This window comes from Pseudophryne corroboree, chromosome 8 (assembly GCF_028390025.1).
Source record: "Pseudophryne corroboree isolate aPseCor3 chromosome 8, aPseCor3.hap2, whole genome shotgun sequence".
Classification (NCBI taxonomy): Eukaryota; Metazoa; Chordata; class Amphibia; order Anura; family Myobatrachidae; genus Pseudophryne; species Pseudophryne corroboree.
Window position 1 is genome coordinate 487064597 of NC_086451.1, and position 21794 is coordinate 487086390.

Sequence of the window (21794 nt, forward strand, 5' to 3'; positions counted from 1 at the left end):
CTCACCCATTGTATCTCCCTTTACCCCCACTCCTTCTCCTGCCCTTATAGAATGTGAGCTCCTGCGTGCAGGGCCCTCCCTCCTCTATCCTCACCCATTGTATCTCCCTTTACCCCCACTCCTTCTCCTGCCCTTATAGAATGTGAGCTTCTGCGTGCAGGGCCCTCCCTCCTCTATTCTCACCCATTGTATCTCCCGTTACCCCCACTCCTTCTCCTGCCCTTATAGAATGCGAGCTCCTGCGTGCAGGGCCCTCCCTCCTCTATCCTCACCCATTGTATCTCCCGTTACCCCCACTCCTTCTCCTGCCCTTATAGAATTTGAGCTTCTGCGTGCAGTGCCCTCCCTCCTCTATTCTCACCCATTGTATCTCCCGTTACCCCCACTCCTTCTCCTGCCCATATAGAATGTGAGCTTCTTCGTGCAGGGCCCTCCCTCCTCTATCCTCACCCATTGTATCTCCCGTTACCCCCACTCCTTCTCCTGCCCTTATAGAATGTGAGCTTCTGCGTGCAGTGCCCTCCCTCCTCTATTCTCACCCATTGTATCTCCTGTTACCCCCACTCCTTCTCCTGCCCATATAGAATGTGAGCTCCTGCGTGCAGGTCCCTCCCTCCTCTATTCTCACCCATTGTATCTCCCGTTACCCCCACTCCTTCCCCTGCCCTTATAGAATGTGACCTCCTGCTTGCAGGGCCCTCCCTCTTCTATTCTCACCCACTGTATCTCCCGTTACCCCCACTCCTTCCCCTGCCCTTATGGAATGTGAGCTTCTGCGTGCAGGGCCCTCCCTCCTCTATTCTCACCCATTGTATCTCCCGTTACCCCCACTCCTTCCCCTGCCCATATAGAATGCGAGCTTCTGCGTGCAGGGCCCTCCCTCCTCTATCCTCACCCATTGTATCTCCCGTTACCCCCACTCCTTCCCCTGCCCTTATAGAATGTGAGCTCCTGCGTGCAGGGCCCTCCCTCCTCTATTCTCACCCGTTGTATCTCATGTTACCCCCACTCCTTCCCCTGCCCTTATAGAATGTGAGCCTCTGCGTGCAGGGCCCTCCCTCCTCTATTCTAACCCATTGTATCTCCCGTTACCCCCACTCCTTCACCTGCTCTTATAGAATGTGAGCTTCTGCGTGCAGGGCCCTCACTCCTCTATCCTCACCCATTGTATCTCCCGTTACCCCCACTCCTTCCCCTGCTCCTATAGAATGTGAGCTTCTGCGTGCAGGGCCCTCCCTCCTCTATTCTCACCCATTGTATCTACCGTTACCCCCACTCCTTCTCCTGCCCTTATAGAATGCGAGCTCCTGCGTGCAGGGCCCTCCCTCCTCTATTCTCACCCATTGTATCTCCCGTTACCCCCACTCCTTCTCCTGCCCTTATAGAATGTGAGCTTCTGCTTGCAGGGCCCTCCCTCCTCTATTCTCACCCATTGTATCTCCCGTTACCCCCACTCCTTCTCCTGCCCTTATAGAATGCGAGCTCCTGCGTGCTGGGCCCTCCCTCCTCTATCCTCACCCATTGTATCTCCCGTTACCCCCACTCCTTCTCCTGCCCTTATAGAATGTGAGCTTCTGCTTGCAGGGCCCTCCCTCCTCTATTCTCACCCATTGTATCTCCCGTTACCCCCACTCCTTCTCCTGCCCTTATAGAATGCGAGCTCCTGCGTGCTGGGCCCTCCCTCCTCTATCCTCACCCATTGTATCTCCCGTTACCCCCACTCCTTCTCCTGCCCTTATAGAATGCGAGCTCCTGCGTGCTGGGCCCTCCCTCCTCTATCCTCACCCATTGTATCTCCCGTTACCCCCACTCCTTCACCTGCTCTTATAGAATGTGAGCTTCTGCGTGCAGGGCCCTCACTCCTCTATCCTCACCCATTGTATCTCCCGTTACCCCCACTCCTTCCCCTGCTCCTATAGAATGTGAGCTTCTGCGTGCAGGGCCCTCCCTCCTCTATTCTCACCCATTGTATCTACCGTTACCCCCACTCCTTCTCCTGCCCTTATAGAATGCGAGCTCCTGCGTGCAGGGCCCTCCCTCCTCTATTCTCACCCATTGTATCTCCCGTTACCCCCACTCCTTCTCCTGCCCTTATAGAATGTGAGCTTCTGCTTGCAGGGCCCTCCCTCCTCTATTCTCACCCATTGTATCTCCCGTTACCCCCACTCCTTCTCCTGCCCTTATAGAATGCGAGCTCCTGCGTGCTGGGCCCTCCCTCCTCTATCCTCACCCATTGTATCTCCCGTTACCCCCACTCCTTCTCCTGCCCTTATAGAATGTGAGCTTCTGCGTGCACTGCCCTCCCTCCTCTATTCTCACCCATTGTATCTCCCGTTACCCCCACTCCTTCCCCTGCCCATATAGAATGTGAGCTTCTGCGTGCAGGGCCCTCCCTCCTCTATTCTCACCCATTGTATCTCCCGTTACCCCCACTCCTTCCCCTGCCCTTATAGAATGTGAGCTTCTGCTTGCAAGGCCCTCCCTCCTCTATTCTCACCCATTGTATCTCCCGTTACCCCCACTCCTTCTCCTGCCCTTATGGAATGTGAGCTTCTGCGTGCAGGGCCCTCCCTCCTCTATTCTCACCCATTGTATCTCCCGTTACCCCCACTCCTTCCCCTGCCCTTATAGAATGTGAGCTTCTGCGTGCAGGGCCCTCCCTCCTCTATTCTCACCCATTGTATCTCCCGTTACCCCCACTCCTTCTCCTGCCCTTATGGAATGTGAGCTTCTGCGTGCAGGGCCCTCCCTCCTCTATTCTCACCCATTGTATCTCCCGTTACCCCCACTCCTTCCCCTGCCCTTATGGAATGTGAGCTTCTGCGTGCAGGGCCCTCCCTCCTCTATTCTCACCCATTGTATCTCCCGTTACCCCCACTCCTTCCCCTGCCCTTATAGAATGTGAGCTTCTGCGTGCAGGGCCCTCCCTCCTCTATTCTCACCCATTGTATCTCCCGTTACCCCCACTCCTTCTCCTGCCCATATAGAATGTGAGCTTCTGTGTGCAGGGCCCTCCCTCCTCTATCCTCACCCTTTGTATCTGCCGTTACCCCCACTCCTTCTCCTGCCCTTATAGAATGTGAGCTTCTGCGTGCAGGGCCCTCCCTCCTCTATTCTTACCCGTTGTATCTCATGTTACCCCCACTCCTTCCCCTTCCCTTATAGAATGTGAGCTTCTGCGTGCAGGGCCCTCCCTCCTCTATTCTCACCCGTTGTATCTCATGTTACCCCCACTCCTTCCCCTGCCCTTATAGAATGTGAGCTTCTGCGTGCAGGGCCCTTCCTCCTCTATTCTCACCCATTGTATCTCCCGTTACCCCCACTCCTTCTCCTGCCCATATAGAATGTGAGCTTCTGCGTGCAGGGCCCTCCCTCCTCTATCCTCACCCATTGTATCTCCCGTTACCCCCACTCCTTCTCCTGCCCTTATAGAATGTGAGCTTCTGCGTGCAGTGCCCTCCCTCCTCTATTCTCACCCATTGTATCTCCCGTTACCCCCACTCCTTCTCCTGCCCATATAGAATGTGAGCTCCTGCGTGCAGGGCCCTCCCTCCTCTATTCTCACCCATTGTATCTCCCGTTACCCCCACTCCTTCCCCTGCCCATATAGAATGTGAGCTTCTGCGTGCAGGGCCCTCCCTCCTCTATTCTCACCCATTGTATCTCCCGTTACCCCCACTCCTTCCCCTGCCCTTATAGAATGTGAGCTTCTGCCTGCATGGCCCTCCCTCCTCTATTCTCACCCATTGTATCTCCCGTTACCCCCACTCCTTCCCCTGCCCTTATGGAATGTGAGCTTCTGCGTGCAGGGCCCTCCCTCCTCTATTCTCACCCATTGTATCTCCCGTTACCCCCACTCCTTCCCCTGCCCTTATAGAATGTGAGCTCCTGCGTGCAGGGCCCTCCCTCCTCTATTCTCACCCGTTGTATCTCATGTTACCCCCACTCCTTCCCCTGCCCTTATAGAATGTGAGCTTCTGCGTGCAGGGCCCTCCCTCCTCTATTCTCACCCATTGTATCTCCCGTTACCCCCACTCCTTCACCTGCCCTTATAGAATGTGAGCTACTGCGTGCAGGGCCCTCCCTCCTCTATTCTCACCCGTTGTATCTCATGTTACCCACTCCTTCCCCTTCCCTTATAGAATGTGAGCTTCTGCGTGCAGGGCCCTCCCTCCTCTATTCTCACCCATTGTATCTCCCGTTACCCCCACTCCTTCTCCTGCCCATATAGAATGTGAGCTTCTGCGTGCAGGGCCCTCCCTCCTCTATTCTCACCCATTGTATCTCATGTTACCCCCAATCCTTCCCCTGCCCCTATAGAATGTGAGTGTCTGCGTGCAGGGCCCTCCCTCCTCTATTCTCACCCATTGTATCTCCCGTTACCCCCACTCCTTCTCCTGCCCTTATAGAATGCGAGCTCCTGCGTGCAGGGCCCTCCCTCCTCTATCCTCACCCATTGTATCTCCCGTTACCCCCACTCCTTCTCCTGCCCTTATAGAATGTGAGCTTCTGCGTGCAGGGCCCTCCCTCCTCTATTCTCACCCATTGTATCTCCCGTTACCCCCACTCCTTACCCTGCCCTTATAGAATGTGAGCTCCTGCTTGCAGGGCCCTCCCTCCTCTATTCTCACCCATTGTATCTCCCGTTACCCCCACTCCTTCCCCTGCCCTTATGGAATGTGAGCTTCTGCGTGCAGGGCCCTCCCTCCTCTATTCTCACCCATTGTATCTCCCGTTACCCCCACTCCTTCCCCTGCCCTTATAGAATGTGAGCTCCTGCTTGCAGGGCCCTCCCTCCTCTATTCTCACCCATTGTATCTCCCGTTACCCCCACTCCTTCCCCTGCCCTTATGGAATGTGAGCTTCTGCGTGCAGGGCCCTCCCTCCTCTATTCTCACCCATTGTATCTCCCGTTACCCCCACTCCTTCCCCTGCCCATATAGAAAGCGAGCTTTTGCGTGCAGGGCCCTCCCTCCTCTATCCTCACCCATTGTATCTCCCGTTACCCCCACTCCTTCCCCTGCCCTTATAGAATGTGAGCTCCTGCGTGCAGGGCCCTCCCTCCTCTATTCTCACCCGTTGTATCTCATGTTACCCCCACTCCTTCCCCTGCCCTTATAGAATGTGAGCTTCTGCGTGCAGGGCCCTCCCTCCTCTATTCTCACCCATTGTATCTCCCGTTACCCCCACTCCTTCCCCTGCCCTTATAGAATGTGAGCTCCTGCTTGCAGGGCCCTCCCTCCTCTATTCTCACCCATTGTATCTCCCGTTACCCCCACTCCTTCCCCTGCCCTTATGGAATGTGAGCTTCTGCGTGCAGGGCCCTCCCTCCTCTATTCTCACCCATTGTATCTCCCGTTACCCCCACTCCTTCCCCTGCCCATATAGAAAGCGAGCTTTTGCGTGCAGGGCCCTCCCTCCTCTATTCTCACCCATTGTATCTCCCGTTACCCCCACTCCTTCCCCTGCCCTTATAGAATGTGAGCTTCTGCGTACAGGGCCCTCCCTCCTCTATTCTCACCCATTGTATCTCCCGTTACCCCTACTCCTTCTCCTGCCCATATAGAATGTGAGCTTCTGCGTGCAGGGCCCTCCCTCCTCTATTCTCACCCATTGTATCTCATGTTTCCCCCAATCCTTCCCCTGCCCCTATAGAATGTGAGTGTCTGTGTGCAGGGCCCTCCCTCCTCTATTCTCACCCGTTGTATCTCATGTTACCCCCACTCCTTCTCCTGCCCTTATAGAATGCGAGCTCCTGCGTGCAGGGCCCTCCCTCCTCTATCCTCACCCATTGTATCTCCCGTTACCCCCACTCCTTCTCCTGCCCTTATAGAATGTGAGCTTCTGCGTGCAGGGCCCTCCCTCCTCTATTCTCACCCATTGTATCTCCTGTTACCCCCACTCCTTCTCCTGACCATATAGAATGTGAGCTCCTGCGTGCAGGGCCCTCCCTCCTCTATTCTCACCCATTGTATCTCCCGTTACCCCCACTCCTTCCCCTGCCCATATAGAATGTGAGCTTCTGCGTGCAGGGCCCTCCCTCCTCTATCCTCACCCATTGTATCTCCTGTTACCCCCACTCCTTCTCCTGACCATATAGAATGTGAGCTCCTGCGTGCAGGGCCCTCCCTCCTCTATTCTCACCCATTGTATCTCCCGTTACCCCCACTCCTTCCCCTGCCCATATAGAATGTGAGCTTCTGCGTGCAGGGCCCTCCCTCCTCTATTCTCACCCATTGTATCTCCCGTTACCCCCACTCCTTCTCCTGCCCATATAGAATGTGAGCTTCTGCGTGCAGGGCCCTCCCTCCTCTATCCTCACCCATTGTATCTCCTGTTACCCCCACTCCTTCTCCTGACCATATAGAATGTGAGCTCCTGCGTGCAGGGCCCTCCCTCCTCTATTCTCACCCGTTGTATCTCATGTTACCCCCACTCCTTCCCCTGCTCCTATAGAATGTGAGCTTCTGCGTGCAGGGCCCTCCCTCCTCTATTCTCACCCATTGTATCTCATGTTACCCCCAATCCTTCCCCTGCCCCTATAGAATGTGAGTGTCTGCGTGCAGGGCCCTCCCTCCTCTATTCTCACCCGTTGTATCTCATGTTACCCCCACTCCTTCCCCTGACCATATAGAATGTGAGCTTCTGCGTGCAGGGCCCTCCCTCCTCTATTCTCACCCATTGTATCTCCCGTTACCCCCACTCCTTCTCCTGCCCTTATAGAATGCGAGCTCCTGCGTGCAGGGCCCTCCCTCCTCTATTCTCACCCATTGTATCTCCCGTTACCCCCACTCCTTCCCCTGCCCTTATAGAATGTGAGCTTCTGCGTGCAGGGCCCTCCCTCCTCTATTCTCACCCATTGTATCTCCCGTTACCCCCACTTTTTCCCCTGCCCATATAGAATGTGAGCTTCTGCGTGCAGGGCCCTCCCTCCTCTATCCTCACCCATTGTATCTCCCGTTACCCCTACTTCTTCCCCTGCCCTTATAGAATGTGAGCTCCTGCGTGCAGGGCCCTCCCTCCTCTATTCTCACCCATTGTATCTCCCGTTACCCCTACTTCTTCCCCTGCCCTTATAGAATGTGAGCTCCTGCGTGCAGGGCCCTCCCTCCTCTATTCTCACCCATTGTATCTCCCGTTACCCCCACTCCTTCCCCTGCCCTTATAGAATGTGAGCTTCTGCGTGCAGGGCCCTCCCTCCTCTATTCTCACCCATAGTATCTCCCGTTACCCCCACTCCTTCCCCTGCCCTTATAGAATGTGAGCTTTTGCGTGCAGGGCCCTCCCTCCTCTATCCTCACCCATTGTATCTCCCGTTACCCCCACTCCTTACCCTGCTCCTATAGAATGTGAGCTTCTGCGTGCAGGGCCCTCCCTCCTCTATTCTCACCCATTGTATCTCCCGTTACCCCCACTACTTCCCCTGCCCTTATAGAATGTGAGCTTCTGCGTGCAGGGCCCTCCCTCCTCGATTCTCACCCATTTTATCTCCCGTTACCCACACTCCTTCCCCTGCCCTTATAGAATGTGAGCTCCTGCGTGCAGGGCCCTCCCTCCTCTATCCTCACCCATTGTATCTCCCTTTACCCCCACTCCTTCTCCTGCCCTTATAGAATGTGAGCTCCTGCGTGCAGGGCCCTCCCTCCTCTATCCTCACCCATTGTATCTCCCTTTACCCCCACTCCTTCTCCTGCCCTTATAGAATGTGAGCTTCTGCGTGCAGGGCCCTCCCTCCTCTATTCTCACCCATTGTATCTCCCGTTACCCCCACTCCTTCTCCTGCCCTTATAGAATGCGAGCTCCTGCGTGCAGGGCCCTCCCTCCTCTATCCTCACCCATTGTATCTCCCGTTACCCCCACTCCTTCTCCTGCCCTTATAGAATTTGAGCTTCTGCGTGCAGTGCCCTCCCTCCTCTATTCTCACCCATTGTATCTCCCGTTACCCCCACTCCTTCTCCTGCCCATATAGAATGTGAGCTTCTTCGTGCAGGGCCCTCCCTCCTCTATCCTCACCCATTGTATCTCCCGTTACCCCCACTCCTTCTCCTGCCCTTATAGAATGTGAGCTTCTGCGTGCAGTGCCCTCCCTCCTCTATTCTCACCCATTGTATCTCCTGTTACCCCCACTCCTTCTCCTGCCCATATAGAATGTGAGCTCCTGCGTGCAGGTCCCTCCCTCCTCTATTCTCACCCATTGTATCTCCCGTTACCCCCACTCCTTCCCCTGCCCTTATAGAATGTGACCTCCTGCTTGCAGGGCCCTCCCTCTTCTATTCTCACCCACTGTATCTCCCGTTACCCCCACTCCTTCCCCTGCCCTTATGGAATGTGAGCTTCTGCGTGCAGGGCCCTCCCTCCTCTATTCTCACCCATTGTATCTCCCGTTACCCCCACTCCTTCCCCTGCCCATATAGAATGCGAGCTTCTGCGTGCAGGGCCCTCCCTCCTCTATCCTCACCCATTGTATCTCCCGTTACCCCCACTCCTTCCCCTGCCCTTATAGAATGTGAGCTCCTGCGTGCAGGGCCCTCCCTCCTCTATTCTCACCCGTTGTATCTCATGTTACCCCCACTCCTTCCCCTGCCCTTATAGAATGTGAGCCTCTGCGTGCAGGGCCCTCCCTCCTCTATTCTAACCCATTGTATCTCCCGTTACCCCCACTCCTTCACCTGCTCTTATAGAATGTGAGCTTCTGCGTGCAGGGCCCTCACTCCTCTATCCTCACCCATTGTATCTCCCGTTACCCCCACTCCTTCCCCTGCTCCTATAGAATGTGAGCTTCTGCGTGCAGGGCCCTCCCTCCTCTATTCTCACCCATTGTATCTACCGTTACCCCCACTCCTTCTCCTGCCCTTATAGAATGCGAGCTCCTGCGTGCAGGGCCCTCCCTCCTCTATTCTCACCCATTGTATCTCCCGTTACCCCCACTCCTTCTCCTGCCCTTATAGAATGCGAGCTCCTGCGTGCTGGGACCTCCCTCCTCTATCCTCACCCATTGTATCTCCCGTTACCCCCACTCCTTCTCCTGCCCTTATAGAATGTGAGCTTCTGCGTGCAGGGCCCTCCCTCCTCTATTCTCACCCATTGTATCTCCCGTTACCCCCACTCCTTCTCCTGCCCATATAGAATGTGAGCTCCTGCGTGCAGGGCCCTCCCTCCTCTATTCTCACCCATTGTATCTCCCGTTACCCCCACTCCTTCCCCTGCCCATATAGAATGTGAGCTTCTGCGTGCAGGGCCCTCCCTCCTCTATTCTCACCCATTGTATCTCCCGTTACCCCCACTCCTTCCCCTGCCCTTATAGAATGTGAGCTTCTGCTTGCAGGGCCCTCCCTCCTCTATTCTCACCCATTGTATCTCCCGTTACCCCCACTCCTTCTCCTGCCCTTATGGAATGTGAGCTTCTGCGTGCAGGGCCCTCCCTCCTCTATTCTCACCCATTGTATCTCCCGTTACCCCCACTCCTTCCCCTGCCCTTATAGAATGTGAGCTTCTGCGTGCAGGGCCCTCCCTCCTCTATTCTCACCCATTGTATCTCCCGTTACCCCCACTCCTTCTCCTGCCCATATAGAATGTGAGCTTCTGTGTGCAGGGCCCTCCCTCCTCTATCCTCACCCTTTGTATCTGCCGTTACCCCCACTCCTTCTCCTGCCCTTATAGAATGTGAGCTTCTGCGTGCAGGGCCCTCCCTCCTCTATTCTTACCCGTTGTATCTCATGTTACCCCCACTCCTTCCCCTTCCCTTATAGAATGTGAGCTTCTGCGTGCAGGGCCCTCCCTCCTCTATTCTCACCCGTTGTATCTCATGTTACCCCCACTCCTTCCCCTGCCCTTATAGAATGTGAGCTTCTGCGTGCAGGGCCCTTCCTCCTCTATTCTCACCCATTGTATCTCCCGTTACCCCCACTCCTTCTCCTGCCCATATAGAATGTGAGCTTCTGCGTGCAGGGCCCTCCCTCCTCTATCCTCACCCATTGTATCTCCCGTTACCCCCACTCCTTCTCCTGCCCTTATAGAATGTGAGCTTCTGCGTGCAGTGCCCTCCCTCCTCTATTCTCACCCATTGTATCTCCCGTTACCCCCACTCCTTCCCCTGCCCTTATAGAATGTGACCTCCTGCTTGCAGGGCCCTCCCTCTTCTATTCTCACCCACTGTATCTCCCGTTACCCCCACTCCTTCCCCTGCCCTTATGGAATGTGAGCTCCTGCGTGCAGGGCCCTCCCTCCTCTATTCTCACCCGTTGTATCTCATGTTACCCCCACTCCTTCCCCTGCCCTTATAGAATGTGAGCTTCTGCGTGCAGGGCCCTCCCTCCTCTATTCTCACCCATTGTATCTCCCGTTACCCCCACTCCTTCACCTGCCCTTATAGAATGTGAGCTACTGCGTGCAGGGCCCTCCCTCCTCTATTCTCACCCGTTGTATCTCATGTTACCCACTCCTTCCCCTTCCCTTATAGAATGTGAGCTTCTGCGTGCAGGGCCCTCCCTCCTCTATTCTCACCCATTGTATCTCCCGTTACCCCCACTCCTTCTCCTGCCCATATAGAATGTGAGCTTCTGCGTGCAGGGCCCTCCCTCCTCTATTCTCACCCATTGTATCTCCCGTTACCCCCACTCCTTCTCCTGCCCATATAGAATGTGAGCTCCTGCGTGCAGGGCCCTCCCTCCTCTATTCTCACCCATTGTATCTCCCGTTACCCCCACTCCTTCCCCTGCCCATATAGAATGTGAGCTTCTGCGTGCAGGGCCCTCCCTCCTCTATTCTCACCCATTGTATCTCCCGTTACCCCCACTCCTTCCCCTGCCCTTATAGAATGTGAGCTTCTGCCTGCATGGCCCTCCCTCCTCTATTCTCACCCATTGTATCTCCCGTTACCCCCACTCCTTCCCCTGCCCTTATGGAATGTGAGCTTCTGCGTGCAGGGCCCTCCCTCCTCTATTCTCACCCATTGTATCTCCCGTTACCCCCACTCCTTCCCCTGCCCTTATAGAATGTGAGCTCCTGCGTGCAGGGCCCTCCCTCCTCTATTCTCACCCGTTGTATCTCATGTTACCCCCACTCCTTCCCCTGCCCTTATAGAATGTGAGCTTCTGCGTGCAGGGCCCTCCCTCCTCTATTCTCACCCATTGTATCTCCCGTTACCCCCACTCCTTCACCTGCCCTTATAGAATGTGAGCTACTGCGTGCAGGGCCCTCCCTCCTCTATTCTCACCCGTTGTATCTCATGTTACCCACTCCTTCCCCTTCCCTTATAGAATGTGAGCTTCTGCGTGCAGGGCCCTCCCTCCTCTATTCTCACCCATTGTATCTCCCGTTACCCCCACTCCTTCTCCTGCCCATATAGAATGTGAGCTTCTGCGTGCAGGGCCCTCCCTCCTCTATTCTCACCCATTGTATCTCATGTTACCCCCAATCCTTCCCCTGCCCCTATAGAATGTGAGTGTCTGCGTGCAGGGCCCTCCCTCCTCTATTCTCACCCATTGTATCTCATGTTACCCCCACTCCTTCTCCTGCCCTTATAGAATGCGAGCTCCTGCGTGCAGGGCCCTCCCTCCTCTATCCTCACCCATTGTATCTCCAGTTACCCCCACTCCTTCCCCAGCCCTTATAGAATGTGAGCTTCTGCGTGCAGTGCCCTCCCTCCTCTATTCTCACCCATTGTATCTCCCGTTACCCCCACTCCTTCCCCTGCCCATATAGAATGTGAGCTTCTGCGTGCAGGGCCCTCCCTCCTCTATTCTCACCCATTGTATCTCCCGTTACCCCCACTCCTTCCCCTGCCCTTATAGAATGTGAGCTCCTGCTTGCAGGGCCCTCCCTCCTCTATTCTCACCCATTGTATCTCCCGTTACCCCCACTCCTTCCCCTGCCCTTATGGAATGTGAGCTTCTGCGTGCAGGGCCCTCCCTCCTCTATTCTCACCCATTGTATCTCCCGTTACCCCCACTCCTTCCCCTGCCCATATAGAAAGTGAGCTTTTGCGTGCAGGGCCCTCCCTCCTCTATCCTCACCCATTGTATCTCCCGTTACCCCCACTCCTTCCCCTGCCCTTATAGAATGTGAGCTCCTGCGTGCAGGGCCCTCCCTCCTCTATTCTCACCCGTTGTATCTCATGTTACCCCCACTCCTTCCCCTGCCCTTATAGAATGTGAGCTTCTGCGTGCAGGGCCCTCCCTCCTCTATTCTCACCCATTGTATCTCCCGTTACCCCCACTCCTTCCCCTGCCCTTATAGAATGTGAGCTCCTGCTTGCAGGGCCCTCCCTCCTCTATTCTCACCCATTGTATCTCCCGTTACCCCCACTCCTTCCCCTGCCCTTATGGAATGTGAGCTTCTGCGTGCAGGGCCCTCCCTCCTCTATTCTCACCCATTGTATCTCCCGTTACCCCCACTCCTTCCCCTGCCCTTATAGAATGTGAGCTTCTGCGTACAGGGCCCTCCCTCCTCTATTCTCACCCATTGTATCTCCCGTTACCCCTACTCCTTCTCCTGCCCATATAGAATGTGAGCTTCTGCGTGCAGGGCCCTCCCTCCTCTATTCTCACCCATTGTATCTCATGTTTCCCCCAATCCTTCCCCTGCCCCTATAGAATGTGAGTGTCTGTGTGCAGGGCCCTCCCTCCTCTATTCTCACCCGTTGTATCTCATGTTACCCCCACTCCTTCTCCTGCCCTTATAGAATGCGAGCTCCTGCGTGCAGGGCCCTCCCTCCTCTATCCTCACCCATTGTATCTCCCATTACCCCCACTCCTTCTCCTGCCCTTATAGAATGTGAGCTTCTGCGTGCACTGCCCTCCCTCCTCTATTCTCACCCATTGTATCTCCCGTTACCCCCACTCCTTCTCCTGCCCATATAGAATGTGAGCTTCTGCGTGCAGGGCCCTCCCTCCTCTATCCTCACCCATTGTATCTCCTGTTACCCCCACTCCTTCTCCTGACCATATAGAATGTGAGCTCCTGCGTGCAGGGCCCTCCCTCCTCTATTCTCACCCATTGTATCTCCCGTTACCCCCACTCCTTCCCCTGCCCATATAGAATGTGAGCTTCTGCGTGCAGGGCCCTCCCTCCTCTATTCTCACCCATTGTATCTCCCGTTACCCCCACTCCTTCTCCTGCCCATATAGAATGTGAGCTTCTGCGTGCAGGGCCCTCCCTCCTCTATCCTCACCCATTGTATCTCCTGTTACCCCCACTCCTTCTCCTGACCATATAGAATGTGAGCTCCTGCGTGCAGGGCCCTCCCTCCTCTATTCTCACCCATTGTATCTCCCGTTACCCCCACTCCTTCCCCTGCCCATATAGAATGTGAGCTTCTGCGTGCAGGGCCCTCCCTCCTCTATTCTCACCCATTGTATCTCCCGTTACCCCCACTCCTTCCCCTGCCCTTATGGAATGTGAGCTTCTGCGTGCAGGGCCCTCCCTCCTCTATTCTCACCCATTGTATCTCCCGTTACCCCCACTCCTTCCCCTGCCCATATAGAATGTGAGCTTCTGCGTGCAGGGCCCTCCCTCCTCTATTCTCACCCATTGTATCTCCCGTTACCCCCACTCCTTCCCCTGCCCATATAGAATGTGAGCTTCTGCGTGCAGGGCCCTCCCTCCTCTATTCTCACCCATTGTATCTCCCGTTACCCCCACTCCTTCCCCTGCCCTTATAGAATGTGAGCTCCTGCGTGCAGGGCCCTCCCTCCTCTATTCTCACCCGTTGTATCTCATGTTATCCCCACTCCTTCCCCTGCCCTTATAGAATGTGAGCTTCTGCGTGCAGGGCCCTCCCTTCTCTATTCTCACTCATTGTATCTCCCGTTACCCCCACTCCTTCCCCTGCCCTTATTGAATGTGAGCTTTTGCGTGCAGGGCCCTCCCTCCTCTATTCTCACCCATTGTATCTCCCGTTACCCCCACTCCTTCCCCTGCCCTTATAGAATGTTAGCTTCTGCGTGCAGGGCCCTCCCTCCTCTATTCTCACCCATTGTATCTCCCGTTACCCCCACTCCTTCCCCTGCCCTTATAGAATGTGAGCTTCTGCGTGCAGGGCCCTCCCTCCTCTATTCTCACCCATTGTATCTCCCGTTACCCCCACTCCTTCCCCTGCCCATATAGAATGCGAGCTTCTGCGTGCAGGGCCCTCCCTCCTCTATTCTAACCCGTTGTATCTCATGTTACCCCCACTCCTTCCCCTGCCCTTATAGAATGTGAGCTTCTGCGTGCAGGGCCCTCCCTCCTCTATTCTCACCCATTGTATCTCCCGTTACCCCCACTCCTTTCCCTGCCCTTATAGAATGTGAGCTTCTGCGTGCAGGGCCCTCCCTCCTCTATTCTCACCGATTGTATCTCCCGTTACCCCCACTCCTTCCCCTGCTCCTATAGAATGTGAGCTTCTGCGTGCAGGGCCCTCCCTCCTCTATTCTCACCCATTGTACCTCATGTTACCCCCAATCCTTCCCCTGCCCCTATAGAATGTGAGTGTCTGCGTGCAGGGCCCTCCCTCCTCTATTCTCACCCGTTGTATCTCATGTTACCCCCACTCCTTCCCCTACCCATATAGAATGTGAGCTTCTGCGTGCAGGGCCCTCCCTCCTCTATTCTCACCCATTGTATCTCCCGTTACCCCCACTCCTTCTCCTGCCCTTATAGAATGCGAGCTCCTGCGTGCAGGGCCCTCCCTCCTCTATTCTCACCCATTGTATCTCCCGTTACCCCCACTCCTTCCCCTGCCCTTATAGAATGTGAGCTTCTGCGTGCAGGGCCCTCCCTCCTCTATTCTCACCCATTGTATCTCCCGTTACCCCCACTCCTTCCCCTGCCCATATAGAATGTGAGCTTCTGCGTGTAGGGCCCTCCCTCCTCTATCCTCACCCATTGTATCTCATGTTACCCCCAATCCTTCCCCTGCCCCTATAGAATGTGAGTGTCTGCGTGCAGGGCCCTCCCTCCTCTATTCTCACCCGTTGTATCTCATGTTACCCCCACTCCTTCCCCTACCCATATAGAATGTGAGCTTCTGCGTGCAGGGCCCTCCCTCCTCTATTCTCACCCATTGTATCTCCCGTTACCCCCACTCCTTCTCCTGCCCTTATAGAATGCGAGCTCCTGCGTGCAGGGCCCTCCCTCCTCTATTCTCACCCATTGTATCTCCCGTTACCCCCACTCCTTCCCCTGCCCTTATAGAATGTGAGCTTCTGCGTGCAGGGCCCTCCCTCCTCTATTCTCACCCATTGTATCTCCCGTTACCCCCACTCCTTCCCCTGCCCATATAGAATGTGAGCTTCTGCGTGTAGGGCCCTCCCTCCTCTATCCTCACCCATTGTATCTCATGTTACCCCCACTCCTTCCCCTGCCCTTATGGAATGTTAGCTTCTGCGTGCAGGGCCCTCCCTCCTCTATTCTCACCCATTGTATCTCCCGTTACCCCCACTCCTTCCCCTGCCCATATAGAATGCGAGCTTCTGCGTGCAGGGCCCTCCCTCCTCTATTCTAACCCGTTGTATCTCATGTTACCCCCACTCCTTCCCCTGCCCTTATAGAATGTGAGCTTCTGCGTGCAGGGCCCTCCCTCCTCTATTCTCACCCATTGTATCTCCCGTTACCCCCACTCCTTCCCCTGCCCTTATAGAATGTGAGCTTCTGCGTGCAGGGCCCTCCCTCCTCTATTCTCACCGATTGTATCTCCCGTTACCCCCACTCCTTCCCCTGCTCCTATAGAATGTGAGCTTCTGCGTGCAGGGCCCTCCCTCCTCTATTCTCACCCATTGTATCTCCCGTTACCCCCACTCCTTCTCCTGCCCATATAGAATGTGAGCTTCTGCGTGCAGGGCCCTCCCTCCTCTATCCTCACCCATTGTATCTCCTGTTACCCCCACTCCTTCTCCTGACCATATAGAATGTGAGCTCCTGCGTGCAGGGCCCTCCCTCCTCTATTCTCACCCATTGTATCTCCCGTTACCCCCACTACTTCCCCTGCCCATATAGAATGTGAGCTTCTGCGTGCAGGGCCCTCCCTCCTCTATCCTCACCCATTGTATCTTCCGTTACCCCCACTTCTTCCCCTGCCCTTATAGAATGTGAGCTCCTGCGTGCAGGGCCCTCCCTCCTCTATCCTCACCCATTGTATCTTCCGTTACTCCCACTTCTTCCCCTGCCCTTATAGAATGTGAGCTCCTGCGTGCAGGGCCCTCCCTCCTCTATCCTCACCCATTGTATCTTCCGTTACTCCCACTTCTTCCCCTGCCCTTATAGAATGTGAGCTCCTGCGTGCAGGGCCCTCCCTCCTCTATTCTCACCCATTGTATATCCCGTTACCCCCACTCCTTCCCCTGCCCTTATAGAATGTTAGCTTCTGCGTGCAGGGCCCTCCCTCCTCTATTCTCACCCATTGTATCTCCCGTTACCCCCACTCCTTCCCCTGCCCTTATAGAATGTGAGCTTCTGCGTGCAGGGCCCTCCCTCCTCTATTCTCACCCATTGTATCTCCCGTTACCCCCACTCCTTCCCCTGCCCTTATAGAATGTGAGCTCCTGCTTGCAGGGCCCTCCCTCCTCTATTCTCACCCATTGTATCTCCCGTTACCCCCACTCCTTCCCCTGCCCATATAGAATGTGAGCTTCTGCGTGCAGGGCCCTCCCTCCTCTATTCTCACCCATTGTATCTCCCGTTACCCCCACTCCTTCCCCTGCCCTTATAGAATGTGAGCTCCTGCGTGCAGGGCCCTCCCTCCTCTATTCTCACCCGTTGTATCTCATGTTATCCCCACTCCTTCCCCTGCCCTTATAGAATGTGAGCTTCTGCGTGCAGGGCCCTCCCTTCTCTATTCTCACTCATTGTATCTCCCGTTACCCCCACTCCTTCCCCTGCCCATATAGAATGCGAGCTTCTGCGTGCAGGGCCCTCCCTCCTCTATTCTAACCCGTTGTATCTCATGTTACCCCCACTCCTTCCCCTGCCCTTATAGAATGTGAGCTTCTGCGTGCAGGGCCCTCCCTCCTCTATTCTCACCCATTGTATCTCCCGTTACCCCCACTCCTTCCCCTGCCCTTATAGAATGTGAGCTTCTGCGTGCAGGGCCCTCCCTCCTCTATTCTCACCGATTGTATCTCCCGTTACCCCCACTCCTTCCCCTGCTCCTATAGAATGTGAGCTTCTGCGTGCAGGGCCCTCCCTCCTCTATTCTCACCCATTGTACCTCATGTTACCCCCAATCCTTCCCCTGCCCCTATAGAATGTGAGTGTCTGCGTGCAGGGCCCTCCCTCCTCTATTCTCACCCGTTGTATCTCATGTTACCCCCACTCCTTCCCCTACCCATATAGAATGTGAGCTTCTGCGTGCAGGGCCCTCCCTCCTCTATTCTCACCCATTGTATCTCCCGTTACCCCCACTCCTTCTCCTGCCCTTATAGAATGCGAGCTCCTGCGTGCAGGGCCCTCCCTCCTCTATTCTCACCCATTGTATCTCCCGTTACCCCCACTCCTTCCCCTGCCCTTATAGAATGTGAGCTTCTGCGTGCAGGGCCCTCCCTCCTCTATTCTCACCCATTGTATCTCCCGTTACCCCCACTCCTTCCCCTGCCCTTATAGAATGTGAGCTTCTGCGTGCAGGGCCCTCACTCCTCTATCCTCACCCATTGTATCTCCCGTTACCCCCACTCCTTCCCCTGCCCATATAGAATGTGAGCTTCTGCGGTGCAGGGCCCTCCCTCCTCTATTCTCACCCATTGTATCTCCCGTTACCCCCACTCCTTCCCCTGCCCTTATGGAATGTTAGCTTCTGCGTGCAGGGCCCTCCCTCCTCTATTCTCACCCATTGTATCTCCCGTTATCCCCACTCCTTCCCCTGCCCTTATGGAATGTTAGCTTCTGCGTGCAGGGCCCTCCCTCCTCTATTCTCACCCATTGTATCTCCCGTTACCCCCACTCCTTCCCCTGCCCATATAGAATGCGAGCTTCTGCGTGCAGGGCCCTCCCTCCTCTATTCTAACCCGTTGTATCTCATGTTACCCCCACTCCTTCCCCTGCCCTTATAGAATGTGAGCTTCTGCGTGCAGGGCCCTCCCTCCTCTATTCTCACCCATTGTATCTCCCGTTACCCCCACTCCTTCCCCTGCCCTTATAGAATGTGAGCTTCTGCGTGCAGGGCCCTCCCTCCTCTATTCTCACCGATTGTATCTCCCGTTACCCCCACTCCTTCCCCTGCTCCTATAGAATGTGAGCTTCTGCGTGCAGGGCCCTCCCTCCTCTATTCTCACCCATTGTACCTCATGTTACCCCCAATCCTTCCCCTGCCCCTATAGAATGTGAGTGTCTGCGTGCAGGGCCCTCCCTCCTCTATTCTCACCCGTTGTATCTCATGTTACCCCCACTCCTTCCCCTACCCATATAGAATGTGAGCTTCTGCGTGCAGGGCCCTCCCTCCTCTATTCTCACCCATTGTATCTTCCGTTACTCCCACTTCTTCCCCTGCCCTTATAGAATGTGAGCTCCTGCGTGCAGGGCCCTCCCTCCTCTATTCTCACCCATTGTATATCCCGTTACCCCCACTCCTTCCCCTGCCCTTATAGAATGTTAGCTTCTGCGTGCAGGGCCCTCCCTCCTCTATTCTCACCCATTGTATCTCCCGTTACCCCCACTCCTTCCCCTGCCCTTATAGAATGTGAGCTTCTGCGTGCAGGGCCCTCCCTCCTCTATTCTCACCCATTGTATCTCCCGTTACCCCCACTCCTTCCCCTGCCCTTATAGAATGTGAGCTTCTGCGTGCAGGGCCCTCCCTCCTCTATTCTCACCCATTGTATCTCCCGTTACCCCCACTCCTTCCCCTGCCCTTATAGAATGTGAGCTTCTGCGTGCAGGGCCCTCCCTCCTCTATTCTCACCCATTGTATCTCCCGTTACCCCCACTCCTTCCCCTGCCCATATAGAATGCGAGCTTCTGCGTGCAGGGCCCTCCCTCTTCTATTCTCACCCATTGTATCTCCCGTTACCCCCACTCCTTCCCCTGCCCATATAGAATGTGAGCTTCTGCGTGCAGGGCCCTCCCTCCTCTATTCTCACCCATTGTATCTCCCGTTACCCCCACTCCTTCCCCTGCCCTTATAGAATGTGAGCTTCTGCGTGCAGGGCCCTCCCTCCTCTATTCTCACCCATTGTATCTCCCGTTACCCCCACTCCTTCCCCTGCCCATATAGAATGCGAGCTTCTGCGTGCAGGGCCCTCCCTCTTCTATTCTCACCCATTGGGGGTCATTCCGAGTTGTTCGCTCGCAAGCGGATTTTAGCAGATTTGCTCATGCTAAGCAGCCGCCTACTGGGAGTGAATCTTAGCATCTTAAAATTGCGAACGATGTATTTGCAATATTGCGATTACACACCTCGTAGCAGTTTCTGAGTAGCTCCAGACTTACTCGGCTTCTGCGATCAGTTCAGTGCTTGTCGTTCCTGGTTTGATGTCACAAACACACCCAGCGTTCGCCCAGACACTCCCCCGTTTCTCCGGCCACTCCTGCGTTTTTTCCGGAAATGGTAGCGTTTTTTCCCACACGCCCATAAAACGGCCTGTTTCCGCCCAGTAACACCCATTTCCTGTCAATCACATTACGATCGCCAGAACGATGAAAATGCCGTGAGTAAAATTCCTAAGTGCATAGCAAATTTACTTGGCGCAGTCGCAGTGCGGACATTGCGCATGCGCATTAAGCGGAAAATCGCGGCGATGCGAAGATTTTTACAGAGCGAACAACTCTGAATGACCCCCATTGTATCTCCCGTTACCCCCACTCCTTCCCCTGCCCTTATAGAATGTGAGCTTCTGCGTGCAGGGCCCTCCCTCCTCTATTCTCACCCATTGTATCTCCCGTTACCCCCACTCCTTCCCCTGCCCATATAGAATGTGAGCTCCTGCGTGCAGGGCCCTCCCTCCTCTATTCTCACCCGTTGTATCTCATGTTACCCCCACTCCTTCCCCTGCCCTTATAGAATGTGAGCTCCTGCGTGCAGGGCCCTCCCTCCTCTATTCTCACCCATTGTATCTCCCGTTACCCCCACTCCTTCCCCTGCCCTTATAGAATGTGAGCTTCTGCGTGCAGGGCCCTCCCTCCTCTATCCTCACTATCGCAGCCAGTTGGTATACGCTGTTACTATGTGTATATGTTGTTCTGTCACTTAGCTCGCCCTGTGTACGGTGCTGCTAGCAGTAATATTATATTGTGTCTCGTCTGTCTCTTAGGTGTCTGTGGTGGTCTCGGAGATGCTCTCATTCTGCCAGTCTCATTCTCTCTCAGACCCGCTGGTCTCCCCGGTTCCATCTGCTGAGAATCCGTTCAGGGAGAAGCGACTGGTCTGCGTTGTTGTATGACCGGACGTTATATTATTACGCTCTCCGCCATCTTACTCCATGTAATGTCCTCTGTAGAATGACTGAATAAATATCAACAATTACTCTTCATCTGTCACTGTGTGTTTACGTCATAACGCTGATGTCAGTGTGGATATATGGGGCTAATTCAGCTCGCTGTTTTTTTTTGTTGCAGCCCTGCGTTCTCATAGTCGCCGCCCATAGGGGAGTGTATTGTCACTTTGCAAGTGTGTGATCGCATGTGTAGCCGAATGGTACAAACTGATCTTGTGCAGTCTCTGCGCAGCCCAGGACTTACTCAGCCGCTGCGATCACATCAGCCTGTCCGGGCCCGGAACTGACGTCAGACACCCGCCCTGCAAACGATTGGACACGCCTGCGTTTTTCCAAACACTCCCAGAAAACGGTCAGTTGCCGCCCACAAACGCCTTCTTCCTGTCATTCTCCTTACTAACACCCGTGCGAACGGAATATTTGCACAAACCCATCGCTGAGCGGCGATCCGCTTAGTAGCCATACAACGCGCCTGCGCATTGCGGTGCATACGCATGCGCAGTTTAGACCTGATTGCCCGCTGTACGAAAATGCAGCCTAGCGATCAGATCTGAATTACCCCCAATATGTTGTATTTGTGTGTGAATGCAGCCGCGGTCTATATACTGTATCTACTGCCAGAGAGAAGGAAATCCACAAAGACTCCATTACTGGATATGTGATGAGATGAGACGGGAAACAGGTGATGACGCCTCGTTCACATATGTTACTAAATATGGCAACAATATTCTGCTTATCACAGCACCACCCAGTGGCTGCTAAGAGGTACTACACCCCAGTGTTATACTATTCACACCGTTACTTTCCTTTCATTCTTATTTTATTTATTCACACCTACATAGCGCCAGTCACTTTATTTGTGGTAATAAAACAGAGATAAAACAAGGCGGGGTAATAACAGAAATACAAAGAGGAGCGAGGGCCCTGCTCGCAGGATTACACTGTATACAGGGCCGGATCAGTGTCTTTGAGCGCCCCGGGCGGCCGTAGGGGGCGTGGCTTCATACAGGGGGCGTGGTCCGTAACGCCTCCTGTACAGTAGTAGCGCCGCTGAAACGATGTGCGGACCGCTATGCGTCTAGTTCCCTTCGTGGAGAGGACCTTTGCTGTGCGGTGCGCGATGACGTCAACACGCACCGCACATCATTACAGAAAAGGTCCTCTCCACGAAGGGTAACTAGACGCGTAGCATCTAGTTTCCCTTCACAGCGGGATAGCGGGCAGCGGCAGCAGGGGGCACAGCAGCAGCGAATCTTGCCGTGGTGCGGCGCCCTCCGGATGGCGCCGGCACCCTCCGAAAGGCGGCGCCCCGGGCAAATGTCCTGCTTCCCCATGGCAAGATCTGCTACTGACTGTATAGGGAAACACTGTAGGAGTGTGATACACAAGGATAAG

The 21794-nt window shown here is 55.1% G+C and overlaps 1 protein-coding gene across 4 annotated transcripts in view; it reads left to right on the forward strand.

The window, feature by feature from the left end:
• LOC134949677 (guanine nucleotide-binding protein G(I)/G(S)/G(O) subunit gamma-8-like) overlaps positions 1 to 20433 on the forward strand; it is a 197076-nt gene extending 176643 nt beyond the window's left edge. For 2 of the 4 annotated variants that reach the window (XM_063938430.1, XM_063938431.1), the window contains exon 3: positions 20217 to 20433. In XM_063938430.1, the coding sequence (XP_063794500.1) occupies positions 20217 to 20345 (129 nt within the window). In that variant the 3' untranslated portion in view covers positions 20346 to 20433. The remainder of the gene's footprint in view (positions 1 to 20216) is intronic. The other 2 variants (XM_063938429.1, XM_063938428.1) reach the window with 2 other exon arrangements.
• Positions 20434 to 21794: the final 1361 nt, after the last annotated feature.